Source organism: Antechinus flavipes, chromosome 2 (genome assembly GCF_016432865.1).
Source record: "Antechinus flavipes isolate AdamAnt ecotype Samford, QLD, Australia chromosome 2, AdamAnt_v2, whole genome shotgun sequence".
Taxonomy (NCBI): domain Eukaryota; kingdom Metazoa; phylum Chordata; class Mammalia; order Dasyuromorphia; family Dasyuridae; genus Antechinus; species Antechinus flavipes.
Window position 1 is genome coordinate 372,233,921 of NC_067399.1, and position 27,891 is coordinate 372,261,811.

Here is a 27,891-nt window from a genome sequence, read left to right on the forward strand (position 1 = left end):
GCTCTAACCTGACTTATTCAAATGAGCTATTGATACCAAAGAAAATGAAATATATAAAGGAAAATGGAACTACAACCATTTTTTTTTAATGGAATCTGTGATATCACTGGTATAGGGAATTTTCAGTGAAGACAATTCTACAATGTAGATCAGTCCCTAACAAGCAATTTATTGTCTTAGAGAGTTACCTGGGACAATGAGAGGTTAAATAACTTTTTTCAGGGTTTCACAACCAATAAGAATATGTGAGAGGTGGGATTTGAACCAAGATTTTCCTGATTTTGAAACCAGATCCTCTATACTACTACTAGCTTTCTCTAAGAACATCATTTTCTCATTAGTTTAGTCTCTGTAATCATCACAGTAAGAATGCTGAGTCCAAAAACTGTGTGTTAGCAAACATTTGATTTCCCTGTGAAGCAGAAAGACATGACAGTCAAAATCAACATAAATTTACAATATCTTATGGAAAATGATTAAGGATCATGGGCAGCATGACCTCCAGGTCCAGGATGACCAACTAAAAATATCCCAACCTAAATGTCCTATAGACATTGCAAACTCGGCTAATCCAACCCAGAATTCATTATCTTTCTCCCCAAACCCTCTTCTGAATTTTCCTGTTACTGCTGAGAACCCTACCATCCTATCCTCCAAGTCATTCAGACTCAAAACCTAAGAGGTGTCATTTTCTAGTATTCTCTTGCAGTCCATTCCACATATTCAATCTCTTATCAGTTTTGTCATTTCTACCTTCATAAAATCATATACCTTCCCTTTCTCTCCATTCAAACCACTACCATCCTAGTGCAGGCATTCATCATTTCACACCTAGGTTATTATATTACACTTCTAATTGATCTCTCTGCCTCAAGTATTTCCCCACTCCAGTGTATCCTCCATTAAGTTGCTAAAGTGATTTTCCTAGAACACAGACCTGACCATGTTACCTCCTCTAAAATAAACTCCAGAGGTTACCTATTACTTCTAGAATCTAATATAAAATCTTCTGCTTGGCTTCTAAGCCCCTTATAGTCTATTCTCTTTCTACCTTTCCAGTCTTTTACTTTATTCCACATACTTTATAATATAGTGACAGCAGCTTCTTACTGTTCCTCACACATATTTCACCTCCTAATTCTGTACCTTGCTTTTTTTACTGATTATTCTCCAATGCCCAAAATACTCTCCTTTCTCACCTTCACTTCTTGGTTTCTTTCAGAACTCAGCTCAAATCTCACCTCCTACAGGAGGATTTTCCCAGTCTTTTCCCTTTATCCTCTTCTTTTCTCCACCCCCACCCCTCATTAGTGCCTTCCCTATGAAATTACTTTCCATTTGCACTAAAATATCTTGTACACATAATTTTTACATCTTGTCTCTCCCATTAGAACACAAGTTCCTTGATAGCAGGGACCAGATATTTCCCCCTCCCCTTTTTTAAAACCCTTAATGTTTAGAACATTGCCTGGCACATAGTAAGCACTCAAAAAATACTTTTCAACTGACTTACCATGTAAAATAGCAAGAGGAAGAACAAATTTTCAGAAATCTTGGCATAAGACTCAAGTTGAAGAAGAGACAAGAAATGGACAAAAAATGGAAGAGATCTTTCAACATTTTTATAAACTTTTTTCATCCAAAATTGTATAAAAACCATTATATTTTAATATCTCCATTTTTTTATGTGCTAATAAAGGAAGTGGAAATGACACTGAAAAGGCAAAACAGGAAGAATGGCTGAACAAGACAAACCAATTATAGAACAAAGAAATATGTGCTGAAGGTAACATAATTTGGAATGTGTGAGAGTAGAAAAAAATTTGGTTTGTGATTATCTGAATATCTGAAAGAAAAGAGAAAATCAAATGATGGGGTAAAATCACTTTTTTTATGAACAAAAAAGATATTTAAGAATTAAAAGGATACCAATAGCTGTTCATCTATAAATAGGCCTTCTTTCTCATCTTTATAAAATCTGTGACCATGATCTACATATATTTTGGGGATATCCTTAATGAAAATATGAGTAAGAAATAGAAAGGCTTTTTACTAATGGTTTTCTCTAGCAGTCTACACAGCTATACAACTGATTACAAAGTTCAAAGAATACAAGATTTCACTGTTCTTATTGCTTATTATGAAAAACCACCTGATTCAATAGAATTAAATGTGATCTTAAAGGCACAGCACAGGGACTCCCATGATTCTGTTAAGCTCACACAAGACTCATTGACAACGAGAAAGATAATTTTGTTCAGCAATCCTCTGATAATTAAATGACGTCTTAGATAGGGAGAGAGACATGTGCTCACCAAAGTAATTCACTTTTGTCTTGGAGAATATACCAAGTCTCTGTGGAAAATGAATTTTTTATATATGTTAAAGTTCTCTAAACGCTTTCATTTGCAAATAGCATCACAGTCAATAATCACATCAAACTCTATAATATGACTACAGAGCTTCCTAAATGATATTCACAACTATTTAAGAATTCAATGTAACAATTCATACAAGAAAAAGCAAGTGGATGAAGAGTACCTATTACTAAGGCTATGATCTACAATTGGATTGGTTGGTTTATCAATAGAGATCTTCGGCAGACATTGAAGATAGATAATGAACTGGGCCCAGCATTGAATAGGATAAAAAGAAAGAGAACAGGGTTATTAATATTTGGAAAATAATGTGGTGCTCTCAAGGACACTAAGATGTTCCCTAAAACAAAACATGGTTATTCTTAAAATGGTTCTACATTTCTATAAATAATGTAACATCACAATCTTAGAGGCATCAAAATTCCAGGTGATCTAAAAGGCAATGGAGATACATGATGCATTAAATAGCACATATCATCAGGAATATATTTTATGCCATCTTTTAATCATACCAAAAATGCATTAACAGAAAAAAAAAGTTGGGCTGTTAAGGTAGCAAGAGTGAGAGATTACAGTCAGTCTAGTGTTACCTGTATAGTATTTAAAAAGCTAAGGAAAAGTCTCCAGTGTGTTTATAAATAGAGGATTTATGGGAAGGATAAATATAAATAGTATAGGATGAGAAGGCATTCAATCAGTATCAAGGGATGGAATACTCATATCAATTAGATATACATAGGTATTCAAAGAATGAAAGATCGCTATTAATAAGAATTTTAATAAAGACAAGTTTTATATAAAAATTACAGTTAAAAATAGGGAAATATAAGATTTCAAAGGAGAGACTAACAAAATTTTTCAGTTGAATGTATGTGTGTGAATATGTCATTTCATATATATGATGCATGATTGTTTTTGAGGAATGAAGGATTTATAAAATATAGCTGTGAGTTTTTTGTTTTTTTTTTTTGACTACATGTAGAATGCTCTGATTCTTTTATTTACAGAATATTCAAATATAAAAGTAGATCCGAATAACATTTAAAAGATAATTTTCTCTTTCCCCCACACTTATCAGTCCCATCCTCACATAACACTATTGAAAACATGGATAGGTAGCCATTTCATATTTATATTTGTCTTCCACAGCCTTCAAAGATTTCTCCTTGTAGCCTTGTTCTGAAACTTAGCTGTCTTTACCACCTATTCCAGGCATCCAAAGGCAAGCTAAAGGGAGATGATTGCTGGCTTCTCCCAATTCTCCCAGAACTTTTGAAAAGTTTATAGCAACTCATCTTGCTCTGCAATTGCATATAGGACACAAGGAAAGGTAAAGTGGTCCTGCCTCTTTGAAACAGTGAAAGTAATTGGTGGTTGTCAGATTGATCTAGAATTTTTTAAAATCCATTCAGACTGCAGATCATACATGACTTTAAATTTTATTTTTTCATTTTCTTTCTTTTCCTCTCCCTTGAGAGGGTTTAAATCTGATATTTTCTTGTACTATGTACCTGTATCATGGGAGATTTATTAATATCTTTTCTTAAAGAATTTATCCTTCTGTGTTTAAATATTTACTTTTTTCTCTTCAGCCATTATATTTAATAAAAGCTGCTCAACATCTGTGATTTTGTGTACTTTATTATTCAAATGTAGATCAGCAATTAGGGAATCTCTGGGAAAGGAGAAAAATAGAATGAAAATTTGTGAAATTTTGCCAGAATGCAATCTCTGACTAGGAACCTCAGATAAGTCAGAGTTAGTGATTCATTTTTGCAACTTCCTAGGATAGAGAGAATACTTTTACCTGGATTTCTAAGGCAAATGAGTCAAAAATATGACTAAGACTAGCTAAACCGGTATGTTAACATTGGAAGAGTCTCATTTTTAAAGGAAAGTCTTTCCTCCAAAAGGGAAAGGGCTAAGAAGGATGGATAGAAAGTCACATCCAAAAGGAAAGAGTGGCCCAGACCACAAAAAGAGGGCAAGCATAAATGATTGCCAATCCTGTCAGCCTGTAGCACCACCAATGCAGCAAAAATGATTAAGCATATAATTTATTATATGACATTAATAGCTATATTTAACAGGTATACAAATACACATAAATGATTATAATATATATAAAATAGCTTTGTATGTATGTGTTATATATGTGTGTATATAGCTATATAGATATATATAATATAGCTATAGTTTTAATAACTATAAAAAGAGTCAAAGATCTTTTACAAAGATAAAAATGATGTTTCAAGAATAAATGATAGCTATGTGAACTCATTTCTATTGTCAAGGCATTACATTACCAGAAAAATGAGGCTATTCAATTCATATTTCAAAAGCTAACCTCATAAATAGGCTGGTTACTCTCATCAATGACACATCACTGATTACATTCATCAATAATACATCACAGATGAGAAGAAAGATCCCAATTAAACGATTCAATGAAGATTTTTCCTTTTCTGTTAAAAACTAATGACAACTTTGTTTCACCTTTAACCATGCAAACAGCTGTCCTCCATATTTTAATCAGTTTTTTCTAAAAAAAAAAAAAAAAAAAAGTTCCAGGAGCAAATTCGGAGAGTTTGATTGCATTGTGTGTGTGTGTGTGTGTGTGTGTGTGTGTGTCTGTGTGTCTATGTGTCTGTGTGTGTGTGATGTTTCATAATAAGCAGTCTGATTTAAAAAAAAATAAAATGGGGACTAGGATATGCATGTATGTGCACAACAGTTGAAAATGAAAAAATCATGTGTGTAAAGGTTAAACTGAAAAATTTTATCTCAAAAACATCTAATCCAAGAATATTTTTGTGGCTAGCCAGAAACATACCTCAACAAGACATGCATGCAGGTTTCACAGAATCGGTGACCACATTCTGTCTGCTTAGGATTACATAAAATGAGATGACACTTTTCACACTTATATTTGTCTTCCACGGGCTTCACAAATTTTTCTTTGTATCCCCCTTGTTCTGGGACATAAATTGATACTCCAGCACCACGATCAGGATTTGTCTTTTGTTGTACAGTTTGCAGTGGAGCAGGGGGGTCCATCTTTTTACTGGAATCCATTTTAGAAGAGAAAAATTCTGCAGAAGAAAAAGAAAAATGTACAATGAGTAATAGAAGTATTAGCACAAACATAAGAAAGAGGAATCCTTTAAGATGTATGACATCTAAATTCACGAGTTTGATAATCTTCATTTTATAGATGAAGAAACCAAAGATCTTGGGACATTGCACTCTCCATGCTGGAAACAGAGCTCTACTTTAACAAAGAATTAAAAGTCCCCAACACTGGGAAAATGAGCAAACAACAGAAAAAGATTGTGACCATGGAAAGTTATTGTGGTGACATGGAAGATGAAAACAAACAGAAGAAGTTAACAAAGTCAAAGTTTCTACATCCAAAGCCCCCAAGAAAAAATAAGAATTGATTTCAGGTCATGGAAGAGATCAAAAGGAATTCTGAAAATCAATTAAGAGAGATAGAGGAAAAATTGGGAGGAGAAATAAGATTGATGCAAAGGAAGTTCAAAAAGCCGGTCAAGAGAAGAATGCCTTAAAAAAAAAAATCAAAATTGGTCAAATGGAAAAGGAGGTACAAAAGTTCACTGAATAAAATATTTCCTCAAAAATTGGAATTGAACAAATGGAAGCTAATGACTTTATGAGAAACCAAAAGAATGAAAAAATAGAAGACAATATGAAATATCTCATTGTGAAAGCAAGTGAAAATAGATGGAGGAGAGAAAAATTTAAAATTATTGAACTATCTTAAAGCCATGATCAAAAAAAGAAAAGAGTTTGAACATCATCTTTTGAGAAAGTATTAAGGAAAACTGTCCTAATAAAGAAGTAGACAGTAAAACAGAAATTGAAAGATCCACTTATCACCTGATATCTGAAATTTCAAGATGAAAACTCTTAAGAATATTATAGCCAAATTTCAGAACTCTCAGGTCAAGGAGAAAATATTGCAAGCTACCATATGTTTCTTTATGAAACAATTCAAGTATGGTGGAGTCACAGTCATAACACAAGATTTAGCAGCTTCTACATTAAAGAATCAAAAGGTTTGAAATACGCTATTTTGGAGAGCAAAGGAGTTAGGATTACAACCAAGAATCATCTACCTATCAAAACTGATTATTATTCTCCAGGTTAAAAAAAGGGCAGTCAATAAAATAGAGAACTTTCAAGCATTCATGATAAAAAGACCAGAGCTGAACAGAAAATTGGATTTTCAAATGCATGACTTGGGAGAAATATAAGGACATATTTGGGAAAAGGAAATAATAAGCGTCTTAATAATGTTAATCTGTTTACATTTCTACATGGGAGATTGTAAGGGTTAAAAAGCCTCTAGGAGCAAGGAATGCAATTTAAGGCATGTGGAAGGACCTGAGGGATGAGAGGTACTTAGGCACAGGCTAATTCTATGTGGAGGTGGGCATAGCCCCAAGAGGCAGTATCTGACCCTGGCTCAAAGCCTAGCATGCCTCCCTCCCTTTTCTTGGGCCAATCCTATTGTGAGCTACCCATCCAGATTCCTAGAGGACCTCCCTTTCCCCCGATCTTCAAAGGAGTATCAATATATGCTACCTAAGAATAAAGCTTTTTTTTTTTTTTCTGCTTCACCCCTACCTCCTGGTGGTCTGTCTCTATGGGATCTAGATTAGTACCTGAAGATGGGTAAGTGTGGCCTAGCTGTGCCATCAACAGGTGGGCAGTTAGAGTAGCTCTAAGAGGAGCTACAAGGTTAGAGTAGTGTTAAGGGACGCTACAGGTGATGATACTTGTAAGTCACAATAATTCTCTCAGAAGGAGTAAATGTAGACAAAGGGCATGAGTATGAGTAGAATATGAAGGGATAATATCTAAAAAATAAAATTAAGGGATGAGAGAGAAATGGGCTGAGAGAAAGGCAAAGGGAGAATTGGAATGGCATAAATTATCTGCCATAAAAGAAGCAAGAAAAAGCTTTTATAATAGAGGAGAAGGGGGGGAAGGAGAGAGGAAGTGAGTGAACCTTAATTTCATCAGAATTTGTTCAAAGAGGGAATAACAAATACACTCAATTGGGTACAGAAATTTATCTTATCCTTTAGGAAAACAGGAAAGAAAAAAAGGGTACAGGCTAATAGAAGAGAGGGTATATTAGGGGAAGGGATAATCAAAAGCAAAACATTTTTGAGGAGTAACAGGGTGAAAGTAGAAAGAATAGAATAAGGGGGGGACATAGTTATCAATAGTAATTGAATAGCAAGTTTCTCTAATAAAGACCTCATTTCTCAAACAATTAGAAAACTGAATAAATATATAAAAAATAGGAACCACTCCCCAATTGATAAATGATTAAAAGATGTGAACATTTTTGAGACAAAGTAATCAAACTATTTATAGCCATATGAAAAAAATACCCTACCTCACTAGTGATTTGGAGAAATGCAAATTAAAACAATTCTGAGGTACTTCCTTGTACCTCTTAGATTGGCTAATAGACCAGAAAAGAGAAATGACAAATGATGGAGGGAATGCCAGAAAAATGAAACATCGATGCATTATTGATGAAATTGTGAACTGATTAAACTATTCTGTAGAGCAATGTGGAACTATTTATATAATCATGCATACTCTTTGATCTAACAATACCAGTACTAAGCATATATCCCAAAAGGGATTTTTTGAAAAAGGCAAAGGATCTATATGTACAAAAATATTTATAGCAGTTCTTTTCTCAGGGCAAAGAATTGGAAATTGAGGGGATGCTCATCAATAGGAGAATGGCTGAATAAATTGTGGCATGTATTACAATAGAATACTATTTTGCTATAGGAAATGATGAGCAGGATACTCTTAGGTTTATTGGAAAGATGTATTGGTAACTATCTTTGCAGTAAAACCCTAAATGGGATCATAGAAAGTTGGACACAACTGAAACAATTCAACAATAACAACAAATAGAGTTGTAAGGGACCTTAGAGTACATCTACTTCAACTAATTCATTTGATGGAGGAGGAAACTGAAGCTCCAATTAAATGACCCTACCAGATCACATAGAGAATGGCCAAGAAATCATTTGGAATCAGATCCTTTAACTTCAGATCCAACATTCTTGCCATTATTGCACAGATGGGAAAATCAAACAGAAAGAGATAAGATGTGATAAGGGAAAAGAACAGCCAGATATTATTTGGCTAATTATAGTAATTTGTTATTACAAAGATGTGGAGGCTTTAGAGAACTACAAACTTCAGTGTGAATGCCAAAGCAGTACTGGAGTCAAAATACTTAAAGCAATATCACACTGCATCAAGAGAAGAATAATGTCCAGAGTAAAGAAGGCATCATTCTTTTACATCAGTCAGAACATATATATGAAGTATCAGGTAGAGATGTCATCTAAAGAGTGAATGAAGAAACTAGAAATGTTTAGCCAGAAAAAAACAACTTAAGGAAGCCATGCTAATTATTTACAAGTTATTTGAAAAGCTATTGCCTAGAGGCATTAACTTTGTTTGATCTTAAGAGAGCAGAAATAGGAAAAATGAGAAGTTGCAAAGAGGCAAATTTAGGTTTGCTCTAAGGACAGATTTTTGATTGGAATGAGCTGCCTAGTAAAATGATTCTCCCTTTCCTGGATGAATTCAAGCAAAGAATGTGATGAAGAAGATCTTCAGCTAGCTATAGTTTAGATAACATTACATGATCTTTAATTTTCTGATTTTCTGATACTTGGGGACATCATAAGAAGCTATAAAGAAGAGTCACCTCTAGAAGCACCACTGTTCCTGTCTTGAAGGAAGTGAAGGACATCTACAGAGAATTGGAAGAAGTCCACAGAATAGATGAGATGGTTTATACAAATACAGAAGCAGAAGAGGCATGTTGAGATTGAAGGAAAGTCCAGTATAAGACTCATGGAGAAGAGTATGAAATTCAACTATAATGGGAGGTTAAAGTCAGATTTTGAAGGACTTTGAAGACCAAATTAGAGTTTGGATTTTATTTGGTAAAAGAAGAACTATGGAAGCCTTTTGAGCAACACAGTAATGTGACCAAATCTGTGCATTATGAAGATTACTACTGAAGATAGGAGGAAGAATAATTCAATCAACAAGCACTTCTGTGCCATGTGTTAAAAGACATGAAACAGTCTTTGATCTCAAGTAGGTTAGCACTTTATTAGGAGATAAAACACACACTAATATACAAATATATACAATATATGCACAAAATAAAAAAGTAATGGCCTTCAAATGCCAAACTGATGGACTGGATCCTGAAGGTAACAGAGAGCTGCTGGAGTTTATTGAGCAAAAGAGGAAGATGGCCAGATTTGTGCTTTAGGAATGTCATTTTCACAACAATGTGAAAAACAGATTGGAAAAAGCAGACTTGAGGCAAGGAAATGAATTAGGAGTCTATTCTAATAGACTAGGTGAGAGGTAATGAAAGCTTAAATAAGGGAGATGATTATATAAGCAGAAAGAAGAGGATGGAAGTGAAAGATTTATAATGGAAGAATAAGCAAGTGATTACAGGAGAAGAGAGGAAAAGAGAGGAGAGGGGAAAAGAGAAAGAGAGACAGAGATAGAGTCAGAGACAAAGAGAAAGATAGAGACAAAGAAAGACCAAAAGAGATAGAGACAAACAGAGAGATAGTGACAGGCAGGGACAAATGAAAAAGACACAGAGAGAGGAAATGAGGCAGAAATGACTTCAAGATTAAGACCTGGGATGATAGGAAAGGTGGTGGTACCTTTGTTAGAAATAGTATGGAAATTAAAAGGAAGGGTAGGTTTATGTCAAGTTTGAGTTAACTATAAGATATCCACTTTGAAATGTCTCATCAGATTTGGTAGGACAAAATTAGAACCCAGAAGAAGAACTAGTACTGAATGTATATTTGTGGGCCATCCACACAGAGATTATAACTGAACTCATATGAGACTTCAGAAGTAAAATGTAAGGATCAGGAGAAAGCCCTGGGAAATGTAATCATGATGAATGATACAGATGGTTTATGAGCAAAGGAGATTGAGAAAGAACTGGACAGTTATATAATTTTCTTAGTTTAGCAGCATATAAGCATATATGTAATGGGAGTTATCCAAGGTTACAGTTTTGCAACTCCATGTATGGTGACAGGACAAAGAAGCAAGGCACTTACAATGTAATATAGAGGATGTAGTGCTGGGTCTAAGTCAGAAAGACCTTAATTCAAAACCAACTAGCTTTGTGCTTTTGCACAATCACTTCACTTCTATATCAGTTTCCTCAACTGTAAAATGGAAAAAAAAAAAAATTCATGTCCTTCCTCCCCTGGGTTTTCGTGAGGATCAAATGAGATAATTTTTATAAAGTACTTAGCACACGACCTGACAGAGGCTTATTTCCTTCCACTCTCCTCCTTCCTTCTTGCTTCTAATTCCTTCATCCTTTCAAGGAGGCTTATGAACATGAGAGAAGGAAAGGATCAGAGGTTACCTTTCATCTAATGTTGACACCTTCTTTCAATATGCTCTCAGAAGAGCCTTTGGAGAAAGAGGATCAAGTTTACTGTAATGGTTGATCAAAGGCCTCAGATCAGTTTCCCCCACCTTCTCTTCCCTTACTTCAGCAAAAGAAATCATTCTCACAAGTCACTAGGGTAGAAATGAGTAGGTGTGGGTGCTTGAGGAAAAAAATCAGCATGCATGGTGAAAGCCTAGTGCAAGTGTGAAAAGATAAATTAAAAAAAGAAGGGGAAATGACTTGGAAAATCAATAGGTAATAGCTACCAAAATCTCAATTGGGTGAAATATTTGGATATAGTGAACAGCAGAAGAGGGGTAGCTGAATGACAGCAGCAGAGAAAGGATCTGGAAGAGGTGGTGGAGAGTAAGAAATGTGCCAATTTTTTCTTCAATAAGAGGCATAAAAAAATGTACAACCAGTACTGGAAAGGATGGCCAAAAAAGTATAGTCCTTTGAAGGAGGTAAGTTAAGGCTATTTACAGCTGTTTGAAGTAAAACTCTAACTGCAGTGGTATTAAAAAGAAGAAGAGATATTGTAAAAAGATTCAAAAAGGGGTTGCCAATTGATTAACTGTAGGGGATAGAGAGGGAAAAAAAATTACTCATTTCAAGCCTGAATGACTTGCTGTCAGTCAATAAATATTTATTAACCATCTATTAAATGCCAAACACTATGTTAAGTGCTGAGGATTTAAAAAAAAAAAAAAAGGCAAAGGACCATCTCTGCCCTTGAAGAGAGCTTCTCAATCTACTGAGTGGATTCTATAAGTTAAAAAAAAAAAAGTACAAATGCAGGAAAAATAGGAAATAATTAAAAGAGGGAAATCATTAGAATTGAGAGGTTGGAAAAGGCCTCCCCTAGAAAATGGAATTTTAATTAGGACTTAAGAGAAGTCAGGGAAATAAAGAAGCAGAGATGAGGAGGAAGAGCATTCCAGGCATGAAGAGTAGCCTGAGAAAGTACCTGGAGCCAAAAGGTGGCATGATTTGTAAATTAAAGAAATAGTGAAGTTAAAAGAATAAGCAGGTTTTTAGAGGAGATGAGTTCAGTTTGAGAGATGATAATATAGACAGGAATGTTATGAGGAACTGAAGCAGAAATGAAGGAGAAAGTTTTTTCTTCTTCCCCCTTATCCTTATTGTTTATTCTTTGTTCTCAAAAAGGACCATGAAATCAGGGAAGTGATGCCACGACATGCAAGTGAATTGGATTTAAGTAAGGGAGGATTGTGCAAAGTCATTTGCCTCATTTTCCCTTCTAGAGCCATCTCTGGATTCAGTGCCCAGATATAGATCAGGACTACTGGAGATGGCCCTGAAATCAATGAGAGAGCTTAACCTATTTAAGCTAGAGTGTTTAACGGGTCTCATTGTGACAGAGGCCACATCCACGGAATGATTAAGGCTGTGTTGCAATTGAGGCAAAAAATGGTCTCTTTCATCTAGTCCTAAATCAATCCAATAAATCAATCTGGGAAGGGAATAGCCTCAGGGTTTCTGGCCAAATAGAAATGATTGTTACTTACATTCACTCTGAGTCAATCAGGACCCAAATAATGACCAACTGAGACTTGGCCTGGGATCTATTGTTAGCCAATCAATGAGAGTCAGAATGATTTAGGTTTAAGGCATGGTCCTTTAAATGAATCTAGACAGTAAACCCCAAGATATCTTGACTTTATTTTCATAGCCTTACCAGGCTTACCAAGAAAATTGTACTCTGAAAAGTCATCAACCTCATCCAAAAGGATATAAATCCATCCAATACATGGCTACCTAAATAGTGGGATTATTCAACATACTATATTGGATATATGGACTGCCAATTCATTTTAGTGTCTACAAGAGATGTCTACAATGAGAAATAATGTAAAACACCATGAGAAGAAATAACTTTTGATTAGTTGGGCAAGGGTAGGGAAGCCCAGGATATGAATAGCATAATGCCATTTATTCAGAAATCACATAATGTAGCAGGTTTGTCTTTTAAAATTTATATTTCCCTGAAACTAATGTTCAAATCAATTTTCAGTCTCATAAACCACATTAAGAAATTCTTCATAACACTTTTGGCACAACATTGATGAAAACTGCCCAAGATGAGCTAGTAGGGATGACTTGCAATTTGTAGCATCGAAGATAATGCTGAAATTGATGAGATCACAGGTCAAATATTTAAATAAGCAGATAATGGCAGGATTGCAAGGATGTGGGATACAAATTTGTTAATGTGAATAATAAAAATGGTCCATGATGAGGTCCTAGGTTACTAGATGGGATTGGCAGAGAAAGCCTGAAGTACTGATAAGATTACTCCACAAGTAGGGAAGGCACTGTTAGGCATCAACTCAACTTTACTGTCCTACCCTCTGTAAAGATCTTAGATAATCCCATCTTATAGTATTCAATCAGATGCCAAACCCCTGAGGTTAAATTTCCCCTATAAATCTGCCTATGATCCATGCCATCTTTTCTGAATGCCTTTTGGCATTCACCACTATATTCTGTTTTACTGTGACTTCTCCTTTCCCCTCCTCCAAGTCTCACCATATCTTTCCTCCCATCTCTCCAATGCTATCTTTTTCCTCCTTATAGCTAATTAACTCTTTTAGGGAGCTAAATTCCTTTTACGATTTAGTTTGCAGAATATGGCATACCATAAACCTCATGGTTTATTCCCTTTCTCCTAGTTAACTGTGAGTTCTACTGGGGACCTTGTCTTTTCCATTGTTAATTGTTACAATCACTTTCCTTGTTAAGTATATGATCTCCCAAATCTATTTCATATTTATCATTCTTGGTGTCTATTGTATCTCTTCATTTTGTCTGTAACATCTTCTCATAAATAAACCTAAATTTTGCCGAAGAAAAAGGTGAATTTGTCACATGACCGAACCCCAACATTTGGTGCTTACATCAACTCACCATTTGATGTTGAACCTCAAACACATCAATTTAGATGCAAACAATATACTGTAAGAGGAGTTAAAATAATGTGCACATACACACACATCTATAAACCACTGTTAGAGATGAAATAGCGGCTAAGGTCTCTAGCAGGGGAGAACTAATAGATTCATTAATTAGAAGTTTTATTTATACTTAATTAATTTAAGACAGACCTAAGGTTATTAAGAAAAAATAATAACTGACCCTATGTCCCTGCTTAAAAATTAAAGATGTAAAATTCATACACTGTAGAAATTCAAAACCAGTGTTTAATTATGAACATGTTGATTGTTACTAACAACCAATAAAGGTAGAAAAATTTATTATAATCAAATAATTAGAGTTGGCAATACATATAAATAGCTTTGCATTAACAAATGTGTAAATTGTTCATTCCTACTACAAGCTAAGTGGATCACACATTCTGTTGAGATTTGAGAAGTCTTCTAGTCTAATTTCCAACAAGCTCTATGAAGAAATAATCCCTGAAAAAAAAATCAATTAATAAGTATTTGTTTAACAGCTATTATGTAACAGGTATTATGCAGAATATTGGAAATAGCAAGACAAAACTGAATTAGATCCTACCCTCAAGGAACTTGCCTTAAAGACAAGATGAATGTAAATATATATAAAGTTTTGTTTTGTTTTTTTGGTGGGGAGAATCAGGAAAGGATTCATGTAGTAGGTGTCACTTGAATAGAAAGAAAACAAGGGTTTTAAATGATGCAAGTGAGGAATGCATTCCAGGCATGGCAAACAGTCAGTACAAAGTTGCAGGGATAGAAAATAACTATAAAATGCAGGAAGAAGGTCAGTTTGGCTGGATCGTGATTGATGTATGGGAAGGAAAATAACATAAAACTAGAAATGTGAGTTGGAATCAGACTCTGAAACACTTTGAAAACTAAAAAGAGAAACTTCTACTTGAGACTACAAATAGTAATAAGCCACTAGAGTTTACTGAGCAGGGGAATGACAGCTACACCTTCTTTTTCAGAAAATCCCTTTGGCATTTGTGTGGAAGGTCAATGGGAGAAGAGAGAGTTGTGATCAGGAAAACATTAGAAAGTTATTGGAGGCAAAGTCACAAGGGCCTAAACTAAGGTGATGTCATGTGCGCACAGAAAAATGCATAAATGTGGGGCTTTATTGTGTTGATAGAAGCTTCTTTGCTAAGGATAGTTTAGTCCCTAGTTCATAGTATTCCTTTCTATCCCGGCTCCTATTCTTATACTAGACAACTTCAATATACATACTGATGTTCCCTCAAATATCTTCACCTCCGAATTCCTCAATTTGTTCAGTTCCCATGATCTATTTCTCTATTCTATTTTAACTAGGATCATAGAGTATGTCTTACAAGTGTTTTACTTCAACAACCAAAATCTCTTTATCATAGACCATAAACTTCTATTGTTCCACGTCTTCCTATCCATCATCCCTACTAATTTATTCTTTATCCTCACCAAGACCTTCATTCCTTCTATCCTTACATAGTCTTCTAAACTATCACCCTTAATCTAATTAAACTTTCTTCTCTTCCCAATGTCAACCTCATAGTTAATCAATTCAATTCTATATTGTCTTCTACTCTCAAATTCCTTATTTCCCCATCCTATCATTGTTTACATCTTGCCAAACCCCAATCATGGACTACCTTCACCATCTATCTCCTTTACTCTACTCCTACTGCTGAACAATGCTGAAAGAAATCATGCAACTGAATCAAATAGGTCGAACTCTAAATTATGGTATCTAATTCCAACTGGGCCCTCACTACTACAAAACAGTCATGTACTACTCACTAACTGCTTTTCTATCATACTTTCCATAAAGGTTGTTCTAAATATCTTCTCCCCTGATTGATTTTCTTCTTATTTCCTCTTAGCTGAAGGCCTACCTCATATTTTGCAAGAAAATTAAAACCATTTGCCATCAAATCCTCTATATTTCAAAATTCCTAAGATCATTTCTCAATTCTAGTCCAATATGTAATGAAGAAGTGACTCTTCTCCTTAAATGACCAATGCATATACACATAGCACTTTTATCCCATTCTAGCTCAGTGCTTGGTACAGGATAGACACTTAATAAATGTTTTTTGATGGATTCTCTCATGCAATCAGTATCACTATCACTACTCTGTAGTTTCCAATCTCTCCTTATCTACTCAATTTTCTATTCTGTTTCCTACAAATGCTCCCACCCCCTCAAGATATTCTGTATCTCTTCCACTGTAGCGGTCAAATTCCTTGAAAAAGCTGTTTAGTCTTATCCTTTCCGGTTCTCTACTCTCAATTTCTTTTGAATCCTTTGCAAGATTATTTCCATCCTCATCAGTCAACCAAAACATTGTTCTCCCCAAAGTTACTAATGATAACCATTTAGATTCTATTTAGCAATTGATTCTTAATGGCCAAACCTGATGCTATTTCTTAAATCTTCATCCTTCTAGACTTCCTTTACATTTATTACTGCTGTCCATATTTTACTATTTTCTGAATTTTCATGATAATGCCCTCTCTCAGTTCTCCTGACTTTTTTTTCCCTCTGTCTATTTTTCTGGTTCATTATCTATATCAAGATCTTTATCCATAGTTGTCCCAATAGGCTCTGTCCTAGACCCTATTGTCTTCTCTCTGTCATACACTTGATGACCTCATCAGTTCTAAGCTTAATTATATAGATAACTCCCAAACCCATATATCTAGCTCTAATTTCTCTCCTGAGTTCTGATAGCATAACTCAAATTTCCTGTTGGATATTTGAACTGGATATTCTATGGCATCTCTAACTCAAAATGTCCCAAACTGAATTCATTATCTTTCCTTGCACTCAACCCTCTTTAAAACTTCTCTATTTCTGTTTTAAGGCACCACCAGTTTACAAATCACCCAGATTTATAGCTGCAGCACTATCTCTGAGAGGCAGCTAGATAATATAGCAAATATAGGGCTGAACCTAGACTCAGGAGTATCTGAATTTTAATCCTACTCCAGACACTTACTAGCTGTCTGGTGTAAAGAAGAAACCTAATGTCTCTAAGTCTCAGGTTTTTTAACAGAAAAAAAAAATAGCAACAATTGAGACAATAATTAAAAGTATAGGGTTGATGTGAGGATCAAATGGTATAGGATATAAAAATGTTTTGCAAACCTCAAAGTACTATCTAAATACCAGCTATTACTATCATTAATTATCCTTAATTCCTCACTCAGCATATACAATTTTGTTCCAGAGCTCATCATTTCTAATGCTACAATATTTCTGGTGTCAATATGTTTAAAAAAAAAAAAGATAGAAATAAGCCAATCAATACTTTCTTTGCTGTGTAAAGGAAGACTTCTTGGAACAAGAGAATCAGGAATTGTCTTAAAAGACTTAAATATATAATCTAGCAAAGGTGATCAGAGGCATTAATGTCATTTCTTAGTGAAAGGAATGTTTAAAATGTTCTGGACTTGGAATCAGGAGATGCAGATTCAGAACCTGGTTCTCATACTTGCTAGCTAGTTGTATTAGCAAAAGCAAATCACAACCTCCATATGGTTTCCTCATCTTTAGTAAATATAACACAATTTTTGCTACCTACCTTAAAGCATCATTGTTGTGAAGAAAATATTTAATACAATGCTTAGCACATAGTAATAGTAAAGTTTAGTAAATGCTTGATAGTTGATCATAAACTCCAAAATGTTATAAAAATATGAACTATTTTCGCTAACATAATTTGATATTTCTCATTTCTACAAAAATAGACAAAGATTCATCTTAATATATTCATTGTACCATGCTTAATAATCTATGGCTATACAAATAATATCATTTAATGAAAAAGATTTGCTAGATGATGAACAAAATACTAGCCACAAATACAGACTTGTATCAGTGCTGTGAAAAGAAACATGGTTTGGAAATGAAGAGACCCAAGTTCCAGTACTGATCCTACCATGCTAGCTAACTGACCTTAGACAAGTTATTATGTCCTTTTTATTGCCTTTGATTTTCTCATATCTATAATGAGAAAGGAGGGACCGGATGAATTGTAAAGGCCCTTCGGGATCTAAAAGTTCTATGATTCTACCAGCTTGGTATCAAGTTAATTAAAAGTAATGAATGCTCCCTCAAATCACTTTTGGAAATAGATGAGACATAAATACCAATCTGGCTCCAGTCTACTTTTTCAGGCTTACTGATGCTATTTACTTTCATAAAAGACATTCTGCTTCCAGTCTCTATGCCTTTGAAGAGGTTGTTCCTCATGCCTGGGATGCCCTCCTTTCCCCTTCTCTCATGAAGCCTATCTATTAATACAAGAAGGGGCTGCAGAGAGTGTTCATACTGATGAGATCATGGCCCATTTGTAGAAAGAACCATTCATTATGTAAATGTGGCACCCTCACTCTTGCCAAGACAGTTAGGACACCGGAGATGGAGCTCTTTGACTTCAGCCAGAAGTCATACCAGCTTCTGACTCCTTGACTCCCCTGAGAAATTTGTGGAAGTGAGTTGATGGGACTCAGATCTGCCCTGCCCTACCCCTCAGCCTAAAAGGAAGATGACTAAGTCTCCCAAGAGAACATGAGAACCAAAGAAGAATGTGCAGAAGAAAGCCAGGGAGTTGCCTCCAGCTGTGCCAAAAGATGAGGGGATACAAGAGCTGTAGCTGAAGCCTGTGGAGCTGAACAAGCAGTGGAAGAGAGAGAGAGAGAAAGGCTGTAAGGAAGAGGTCACCAGTACCTAACCATGGAGGCAAGATGCATGTTCAGGCAGATGCTGCTCTGTGGAACATATCCAGGAGTGACACCTATCTTTCTCTTGCTCCTTTCACCTCCTTTTCCTTCCTGGGAATGTATGTACCTATTCTCAGAACTTATCTTTATTTCCTATAATTTTATTTATATTCCTACTTACTTTGCCTTTTAAGTCAGTTTGGAATGATAAACATGGTTCATCCTATTTATTGCTAAACACTGCATTGCTAGCAGAGAGACAAGAAGGGAGTATCAAGGAGGAAAGAGAAACAGATTTTACAACTGTTATATATTTTGCCACAGAATTTTTCTGTTAAGGGGTTCAGAAGTGTAAAAAGAGAATTATTGATTAACTTTTTATAGCCTCCCAGAGCAAGAAGAGAAGAAGATTTAATTTGGAATCTTTCTCTTTAGGTAGCAAGTAAACATTTTGGTGGAGGCTATATTACACTTTGCTGGACTAGGAGGTGGGATGTTGGCCACTTTCTCTCCATTATTTCCTGAGGCCCTATTTGAAAGGAAAATCACTCTTTCAGACTGGAAGAGCTAAGGGACAGTCAAGGCAAAGAGAGGAGCCAAGGAGTAGGTTGGGAGAAAAAACTTGATCCATACAAGGGAGTGACAATTGTGCTTATCAGCAGAGTCAAGCAACATGACCACAATCAAGCAAGACAACCAAAGCAAACCAGATACTACAAGAATAAATAAAACATATCATTCTTTACTCCATATAGTCATATGTGAAAAGTTTCCATATTCAGTGAGAAATAAATCTATTTTACTACCATGTCAGTAACAAATAATCAATTTTTTTCAGGTTCATTAATAGTCATATGAAGAAAACAGCTAGAAAGTTCCCTAAGACTTATTTGGCAAATATGGGATAGATACATGATCATCTTTGTAGATTAGCCACGAGAAAGTCTTTTCATAAGGCTCATATCTCCATAACAAGATCTCCCTTCACAATTTAGCACTCCTTATTCCTGAGTTCAGTTTTAAGCTAAGTAGAAATACGTATGGGATGGGCAAGAAAGGGAAGGGGAAGAGGTTATGTAATAATTATGAGAATTTTAGGAATATTTCTTTTGAATAGCAACAGTACTTCATATGTTGTATGCAGCCGTTGGGTATTCTGCTACCATTTAACTTACACATACACCCAATCCAACAAAACCATATTGTCTTGATAGTGGCTGAGTTCCAAGCTTCATTGCCTGGGAAATGTATATTGCCTTTTAATATTTTTAGAATACCTCATGGGTGATATTGATGAAAATAATCTGGCACACTTGAGCCAAAATAGAAATTAATTATCACCCAATCACAAAATGATTTCAAGAGGCAATATTCCGCTCATATAAGAAAAACAAATGAACAGATATCTATCTCAAATCTTCATATATTTCTCATAAAAATAATTTTTCAAGGATAGTTCATTAAGTAATAAGAATGTCCAAAGCTTAAATAGAGGTCAATAATAAAACCAAATCTTTTGGCTAACTATAACAGAAGCTCTAATTTGTTCAAATAAAATCAAACCCTAGAAAGCCAAAAGTAAGATAGATGAATATGTAAAAAGGAGAAAAGAAGTTTTGTTTGAATTTTATCAAGAATCTTATAAATCTTTCTTCTCATTAAGAAATTTGTATCTTTGCATTTACTATGTTAGTAAAGAAGATTGTAACAGCTTAAAACTTTAAAAAGTTTAAGGTGATTTCAACAAACATTTATTTTCTGTTTCTAATTTGAATTGAGATAAATTGCAAAACCACTTCAATTTGACAACAAAAGAAAATCACATACAAAACATGAAACAGCTAATAGATAATTAATTTAGATCCCAAGAAAAAAATTTCCTCCTTTTATTTTGAGGCATATCTATTACTTTAGCTGTTTTATAGATCTATTTAATATATCCCTAAACTTATTCTTTTAACAGTTTATTAGCAAGTAGAGATAGTGGTATCTCTACATCATGATAGAGAAATGAGCCTGGTTTTCTAAAGCTTTGCCTACAGAGTGGAAGTTCTACCTTGCTGGAGTGTTTAGAGTACAGTCCAATGATAAGTTGAATTTACTAAAGACAGGTCTAGTTAAGTACAAATAAGTTCAGCACCTGAAAGCTGGCCAGATAGTGATGAATTGCCAAAGCAATGCATAAAACAAAGGAAAATATAAAACACCTCCCAGTCCTATGCAGATTTTGTCTTTCTTTACTGACAAGTAGAATGGTAAAAAGGAGGCAGAGAGTGCTAAGAATCATGGTATTCTGTTAACATTACTTGGCACATTCAATATCAGATTCTTCTTCAATAATCAATGAACTGACATACTATATTACTGCAGAAAATGACCAATATCAGTGATACCCTTGCTTTCAATAAAACTAAAAGAACCATATATTTGGAGCTAGAAGAGGCCTTAGAAACCAATATAATTATCTCATTTTACAGATGAAAAATGGAGGCTCAGAAAAGCTGCCTCATGTTAAATAAGAACTAAGAAGAAAAGCAAAGTTTCAAATCCATAAGAAAGTTACAGCTAAATAGAAAAGCTCACAGGTTCTTCCTGAAAAAGGTAAAAAAAGAAATTGGCATACCGAAGCAACAAGAAATAGTATTTAATTGGCCATTTGGTCATCTTATGCTGCAGTGCTCATGCTAAACTTCATATTTATATATCATGATTAATTTTTTTCTGAAAGAAAGTTGGAAAGTATTGAACATGGCAAGCACCAAAAAATGTTTTAAAAGTCTATACACTAAGATAGCAATATGAGAAAGTAATCACATGGTTCAGGAGTTGTTGAGGTCTTCTCTTATCAGTGTCTTTTAGGATTCAAGCTAGGGACAGCTAGGTAGTGCATTGGATAGAGCACCAGGATTTGGAGTCAGGAATATCTGAGTTCAAATCCTACCTCAGACATTTACTAGCTGTGTGACTCTGGGAAAGTCACTTAACCCTGTTTGCTTCAGGTTCCTCATCTGTAAAATGGACCAGAGAAGGAAATGACAAACTACTCCAGTGTCTTTGACAAGAAAACTTCAAATGGAGTCAAAAAAGAGTTGGACACGAGTGAAACAACTTAATGACAACAAAAGTATAGTCTTAAATGTTTTTTATTGCTTGTCATGTCCAATGCTTTCTCATAAAGAATGTCCTATATATATCTTGAAGGTATCCTGGACAAAAAAATATGAGGACAAGAAATCATCTTGAAATGATTTCCTATAATAGATCACATTTTCCTATTCACTTGATTGACTAAAAAGTATATTTTTAAGAAGTATAATTCTTGACAGAATAGGCCCTATGGGTTGACTGATTTTTAAAATCGACTCATACAATAAAAAGAGGGTTCTTCTAAATCTATGACCCTCCAACAAGATGTTTCCAATCATGTGGCATGATCATACAAGATTTCTTGGACAGGTATAAGAGATAATCTTGTTCAGTGATTCTGTTTGCATAGTAATGTCAAGATATTCATTACTATCAGGAAGGCTATCTAGTGTACAGTCCAAATGGAAGAGGAATTTGTTATACATAGTGTTGTCTTCCAGATGCTTCTATTTGCTGTTAATATTGTGCCGACACAAGGCATTACAGAGATTCTTTAATAAGATCCACAGCCACTTAAAAGAATTTAGTTAACATAGGAATTGATATTTTTTAAAATGAATTAAGAATGTTTTTGTCTAAATAACCTAGATTTGTAAGGTATACAGGTAAATGGACAACCCATTGAACTAGTTGAAACATTTACCTTAGACAAGTATCTTTCTTCCTCATTTCCTTATCACCGTGGAGGGCAACATTATATTCATAGTACCTTAAACTTACAACTTAGGTATCATCTTCATATCCTCATTCTCACTTCCTTACTCTCATCCAATACCTCATCAAGTTCTGTGGATTCTACTTTCTCTTTCTCTGAACATCTCCAGCATTCTCTCCTCTGATACTGTTTGATACACCCTAGCCCAGGGGTTCTTCCTCATAACTGGACCACTGCAATAACTTTTTGGTTGATTCCTTGTCTCTGGTCCCTCTGCACTCTAGTCCATCTTTAACTCAGCTGTCAAATTAATGTTCCTAAATGGTAGATCTGAGCTAAACATATCTCCCCTCTATTCAATCAACTCTAGTGGCTCCCTATTACCTCCAGAATCAAATAAAAAATCCTCTTTTTTCAATCCTTGACCTTTTGACTCCAATCTCTGATTCTATCCATCATTCTCTTTCCTTGATACTCTCTTCTCTCTAGATTTCCATGACACTGCTTTGTCCTGATTCTCTTCCTATCTGTCTCCTTTGTTCACCAATCATGGGTCTCTTCCCAAGACTTTGTCCTGCAACTCTGAAATACCACTACACACCTGTCAGATTGGCTAGAATGACAGGGAAAGATAATGGGGAATGTTGGAGGGGATGTGGGAAAACAGGGACACTGATACATTGTTGGTGGAATTGTGAACACATCCAGCCATTCTGGAGAGCAATTTGGAACTATGCTCAAAAAGTTATCAAACTGTGCATACTCTTTGATCCAGCAGTGTTTCTACTGGGGTTATACCCCAAAGAGATACTAAAGAAAGGAAAGGAACCTGTATGTGCCAAAATGTTTGTGGCAGCCCTGTTTGTAGTGGCTAGAAGCTGGAAAATGAAAGGATGTCCATCAATTGGAGAATAGTTGAGTAAATTGTGGTATATGAATGTTATGGAATATTATTGTTCTGTAAGGAATGACCAGCAGGATGAATACAGAGAGGACTGGCGAGACTTACATGAACTGATGCTGAGTGAAATGAGCAGAACCAGGAGGTCATTATATACCTCAACAATGATATTGTTTGAGGATATATTCTGATGGAAGTGGATCTCTTCGATAAAGAGAGCCTTAATTGATCAAAGATGGACAGAAGCAGCTACACCCAGAGAAAGAACACTGGGAAATGAATATAAACTGCTTGCATTTTTGTTTTTCTTCCCGGGTTATTTATACCTTCTGAATCCAATTCTCCCTGTGCAACAAGAAAACTGTTTGGTTCTGCACACATATATTGCATCTAGGATATACTGCAACCCATTCAACATGTAAAGGACTGCTTGCCATCTGGGGGAAGGGGTGGAGGGAGGGAGGGGAAAAATTGGAACAGAAGTGAATGCAAGGGATAATGCTGTAAAAAATTACCCTGGCATGTGTTCTATCAATAAAAAGTTATTAAAAAAAAAACAAAAACAAAAAAAAACTTTGTCCTGGGTCCTCTGCTCTTTTCTGAGTATAGCACATTTCTTAAGGACCTTAACAGCTTCCATAGTTTCAATTCTTATTTTTAAGCCAATGATTCTAAGATCTACTAGTTAGCCCTAATCTCTTTTTTCTTTTTTTTTTAATTTAATTTTTTTTATAACTTTTTATTGACAGAACCCATGCCAGGGTAATTTTTTTTTACAACATTATCCCTTGTACTCACTTCTGTTCCGATTTTTCCCCTTCCTTCCTTCATCCCCTCCCCCAAATGGCAAGCAGTCCTATACATGTTGAATATGTCACCGTATATCCCAGATACAATATATATGTGCAGAACCGAACAGTTCTCTTGTTGCACAGGAAGAATTAGATTCAGAAGGTAAAAAATAACCTGGGAAGAAAAACAAAAATGCAAACAGTTTACATTCATTTCCCAGTGTTCTTTCTCTGGGTGTAGCTGCTTCTGTCCATCTTGATCAATTAAGGCTCTCTTTATCGAAGAGATCCACTTCCATCAGAATATATCCTCAAACAGTATCATTGTTGAGGTATATAATGATCTCCTGGTTCTGCTCATTTCACTCAGCATCAGTTCATGTAAGTCTCGCCAATCTTCTCTGTATTCATCCTGCTGGTCATTCCTTACAGAACAATAATATTCCACAACATTCATATACCATAATTTACCCAGCCATTCTCCAATTGATGGACATCTTTTCATTTTCCAGCTTCTAGCCACTACAAACAGGGCTGCCACAAACATTTTGGCACATACAGGTCCCTTTCCTTTCTTTAGTATCTCTTTGGGGTATAATCCCAGTAGAAACACTGCTGGATCAAAGAGTATGCACAGTTTGATAACTTTTTGAGCATAGTTCCAAATTGCTCTCCAGAATGGCTGGATGTGTTCACAATTCCACCAACAATGTATCAGTGTCCCTGTTTTCCCACATCCCCTCCAACATTCCCCATTATCTTTCCCTGTCATTCTAGCCAATCTAACAGGTATGTAGTGATATCTCAGAGTTGTCTTAATTTGCATTTCTCTGATTAATAATAGCCCTAATCTCTTGAATGACTTCTAGTCTGTCTCCCCCAACTGCCTATTAGATATCTAGAACTAGAAGTTCTGTAGACATCTAAATTCAACAATTCCCAAACTGAACTCATTGTCTTTTTTCCTTCCCCAATTCTCCCCTTTTCCTAACTCCCCTGAGTAACTCAGGCTCACAATCTAGCTGTCATTCTCAACTCATTCTCTCTCACTTCCTATATTCAAATCCTCTTGATTCTACCTTTTTAACATCTCTGCTATCTGCCCCCTTCTTTCCTCAGACATTGCTACAGTGGTATAACTCCTAATCACCTCACACTTGGTTGATCTCCCTTCTTCAAGTCATTCCTCTCATTCCTCTCTCCAGTCTGTCTTCCAATAAAGCTATCAAATTAATCTTCCTAAAGTAAAGATGAGGCAATAATCTACTCTTCTTTTCCCTTTCAATAAATTCCATTGACTCGGTTATTTCCAGGATTAAAAAGAAAATCCTTGGTTTGTCATTTTAAGTCACCTACAACATTACCCTTTTCTGCCTTTCCAGTATCCTTATAACTTACTTTTGTTCATATGTTCCATGACCAATGACACTGGCACTTTTGCTGTTTCATAGATAAACCATCCATCTCCAAGCTCTGGGCTGTCTTTCATTCCTACAATTCTTTCTTTCTTCATCTGTATCTTCTAGCTTCCCTGGTTTCTTTCAAATCCTAGCTAAAAGCTTTCTCAATCTCTCCTAATGCTAGTGGCATTCCTTTTATTGATTATCTTCAATTATCCTGTTTATATCTTCTTTGTACATAATTGTTTGCTTATTATATCCCACATTACACTATGAGCTCTTTGAGAACAGGAACCTCGTTTTGCCTTTGTATCTTCAGTGCTTAGCATAGAGCCTGGCACAAAGTAGGTGCTTAACAAATGCTTTTTGATTTGACATTACAGCAGTTCATTAAAAACTCAATTAGGAAACAAAATACTTAAATAAGCCTATCTTAGAAAAAAGAAACTGAAAAAGCCATCAGTGAGTTCCTTTTAAAAAATCTCCAAGACCAGATGGATTCCAATTCTACCAAAGTTTTAAAAATAATTAATCCTAATAGTACATAGGCTTTCAGGAAAAACAGGCAAAGAAGGAGTCCTACAAAATTTTTTTTATGGCACAAATGTGATTCTGATACCTGAACCAGAAAGAGCAAAGACAGAAAGAAAACCACAGACCAATGTCTCAAATAAATATTGATGCAATTTTTTCCCCCTGAGGCAACTGGGGTTAAGTGACTTCCCTAGGGTCACACAACTGGGAAGTGTTAAGTGTCTGAGATCAGATTTGAACTCAGGTCCTCCTGACTTCAAAGCAGGTGTTCTATCCACTGTACCACTTAGCTGCCCCCAATGTAAAATTTTTAAATAAAACACAAGCAAAGAGATTATAGTAATTTATCACAAAGCTCATACATTAATTTATCTGGTAAGACCAGGTAAAATTTATCTGAAGAATTCAGGGCTGGTTCAAGATTAAGAATACTAACAGCCCATTATCACCTCCTTTTCAATACTGTGTTAGAAATTCTAACTATAGCAATAAGACAAAAAAAGTGAAGGAATTAGAATAGGCAATGAGGAAACAAAATTAACACTCTTTGCAGATGATATGATTGTATATTTAGAGAATCTTAAAGGATCAAACAAAAAACTATTTGAAACAATTAATAATCTTTGTACAGAAATCAGTATCTCTATATATTGCCAACAAAGTCCAGCAATAAGAGATAGGAAAAGAACAATGATAGACAATATAAAATACTTTTTTGTATCCCAATAAGAAAAACTCTATATGAACATATTATAAAACACTTTTCAAACAAATAAAGATATTGTTCTAGAGTCTTGCTCTTATCAAGGATACCCCAAATGAGGTTACAAAAGCTGGACATGAATGAAACAATTGAGGAAGTCATATTTTTTGTTTGTTTGTTTGTTTGTTTTTGGTGAGGCAGTTGGGATTAAATGACTTATTCTAAGTCACATAGCTAGGAAGTGTTAAGTGTCTGAAGTCAAATTTGAATTCAGATCCTCCTGACTCCAGGGTCAGTGCTTTCTCCACTGCGCCATCTAGCTGCCCCTGAAAAACTCATATGGGAGGAAAAAGTTCTAAATCACTACTGATTAAAGAAATGCAAATTAAAACAACTCTGGGGTATGACCTCACACTTATTATAACTGATTAACATGACAGAAAAAGAGAATGATAAATGTTGGAGGTTAGAAGAATTGGGATACTAATGCACAACTGGTGGAGTTGTGAACTGGTCCAACCATTCTGAAGAATAATTTGAAACTATGCTCAAAGGTTTATAAAACTGTGCATAGCTTTAGATCCAGCAAAGGTCTGTATCCCAATGAGATCAAAGAAAAAGGAACAAGATCTGTATGTACAAAAATATTTATGGCAATTGTTTTTGTAGTGGCAAAAAGTGGAATGTGTAATGACTGAACAAGTGTTAGCATATGATTGTGATGGAATATCATTTTGCTATAAGAAATGATGAACGAGATGGTTTCAGAAAAATATAGGAAGACATAAAAACTGATGCAAAATGAAGTGAGCAGAATAAGAATAATATCATACACAGTAACAGCAATGTTGTATGATAATCAACTATGAAGACTGAACAATTCTGATTAGTATTTTGATCAATAAAATGATCCAAGGTAATTCTAATGAAAATTCTAATTCTTATGAAAAATGCTATCTACCTCTACAGAGAGAAGTGATAGACTCTGAATGTAGATTGAAACAATTTTTTCACTTTATTTTTCTTGCTTCTTTTTGTTAACATAGCTAATAAGGAAATATGTTTTGCATGATTTCTTGTCTTCTCAATGGGTAGGGGAATATTAGGAAAGAGGAAAAGAATTTGGAACCCAAAATTTTTTTTAAAAGAATGTTAAAAATAAATAATATA

At 35.0% G+C, this 27,891-nt stretch overlaps 1 protein-coding gene across 4 annotated transcripts in view; it reads right to left on the reverse strand.

Annotated features, from left to right (window-relative positions):
- The window catches only part of TRAF3 (TNF receptor associated factor 3), a 166,146-nt gene that overhangs the window by 45,487 nt on the left and 92,768 nt on the right, over window positions 1–27,891 (reverse strand). For all 4 annotated transcript variants that reach the window (XM_051978327.1, XM_051978326.1, XM_051978325.1 and 1 more), the window contains one exon: window positions 5,212–5,470. In XM_051978327.1, the coding sequence (XP_051834287.1) occupies window positions 5,212–5,453 (242 nt within the window). In that variant the 5' untranslated portion in view covers window positions 5,454–5,470. The remainder of the gene's footprint in view (window positions 1–5,211; window positions 5,471–27,891) is intronic.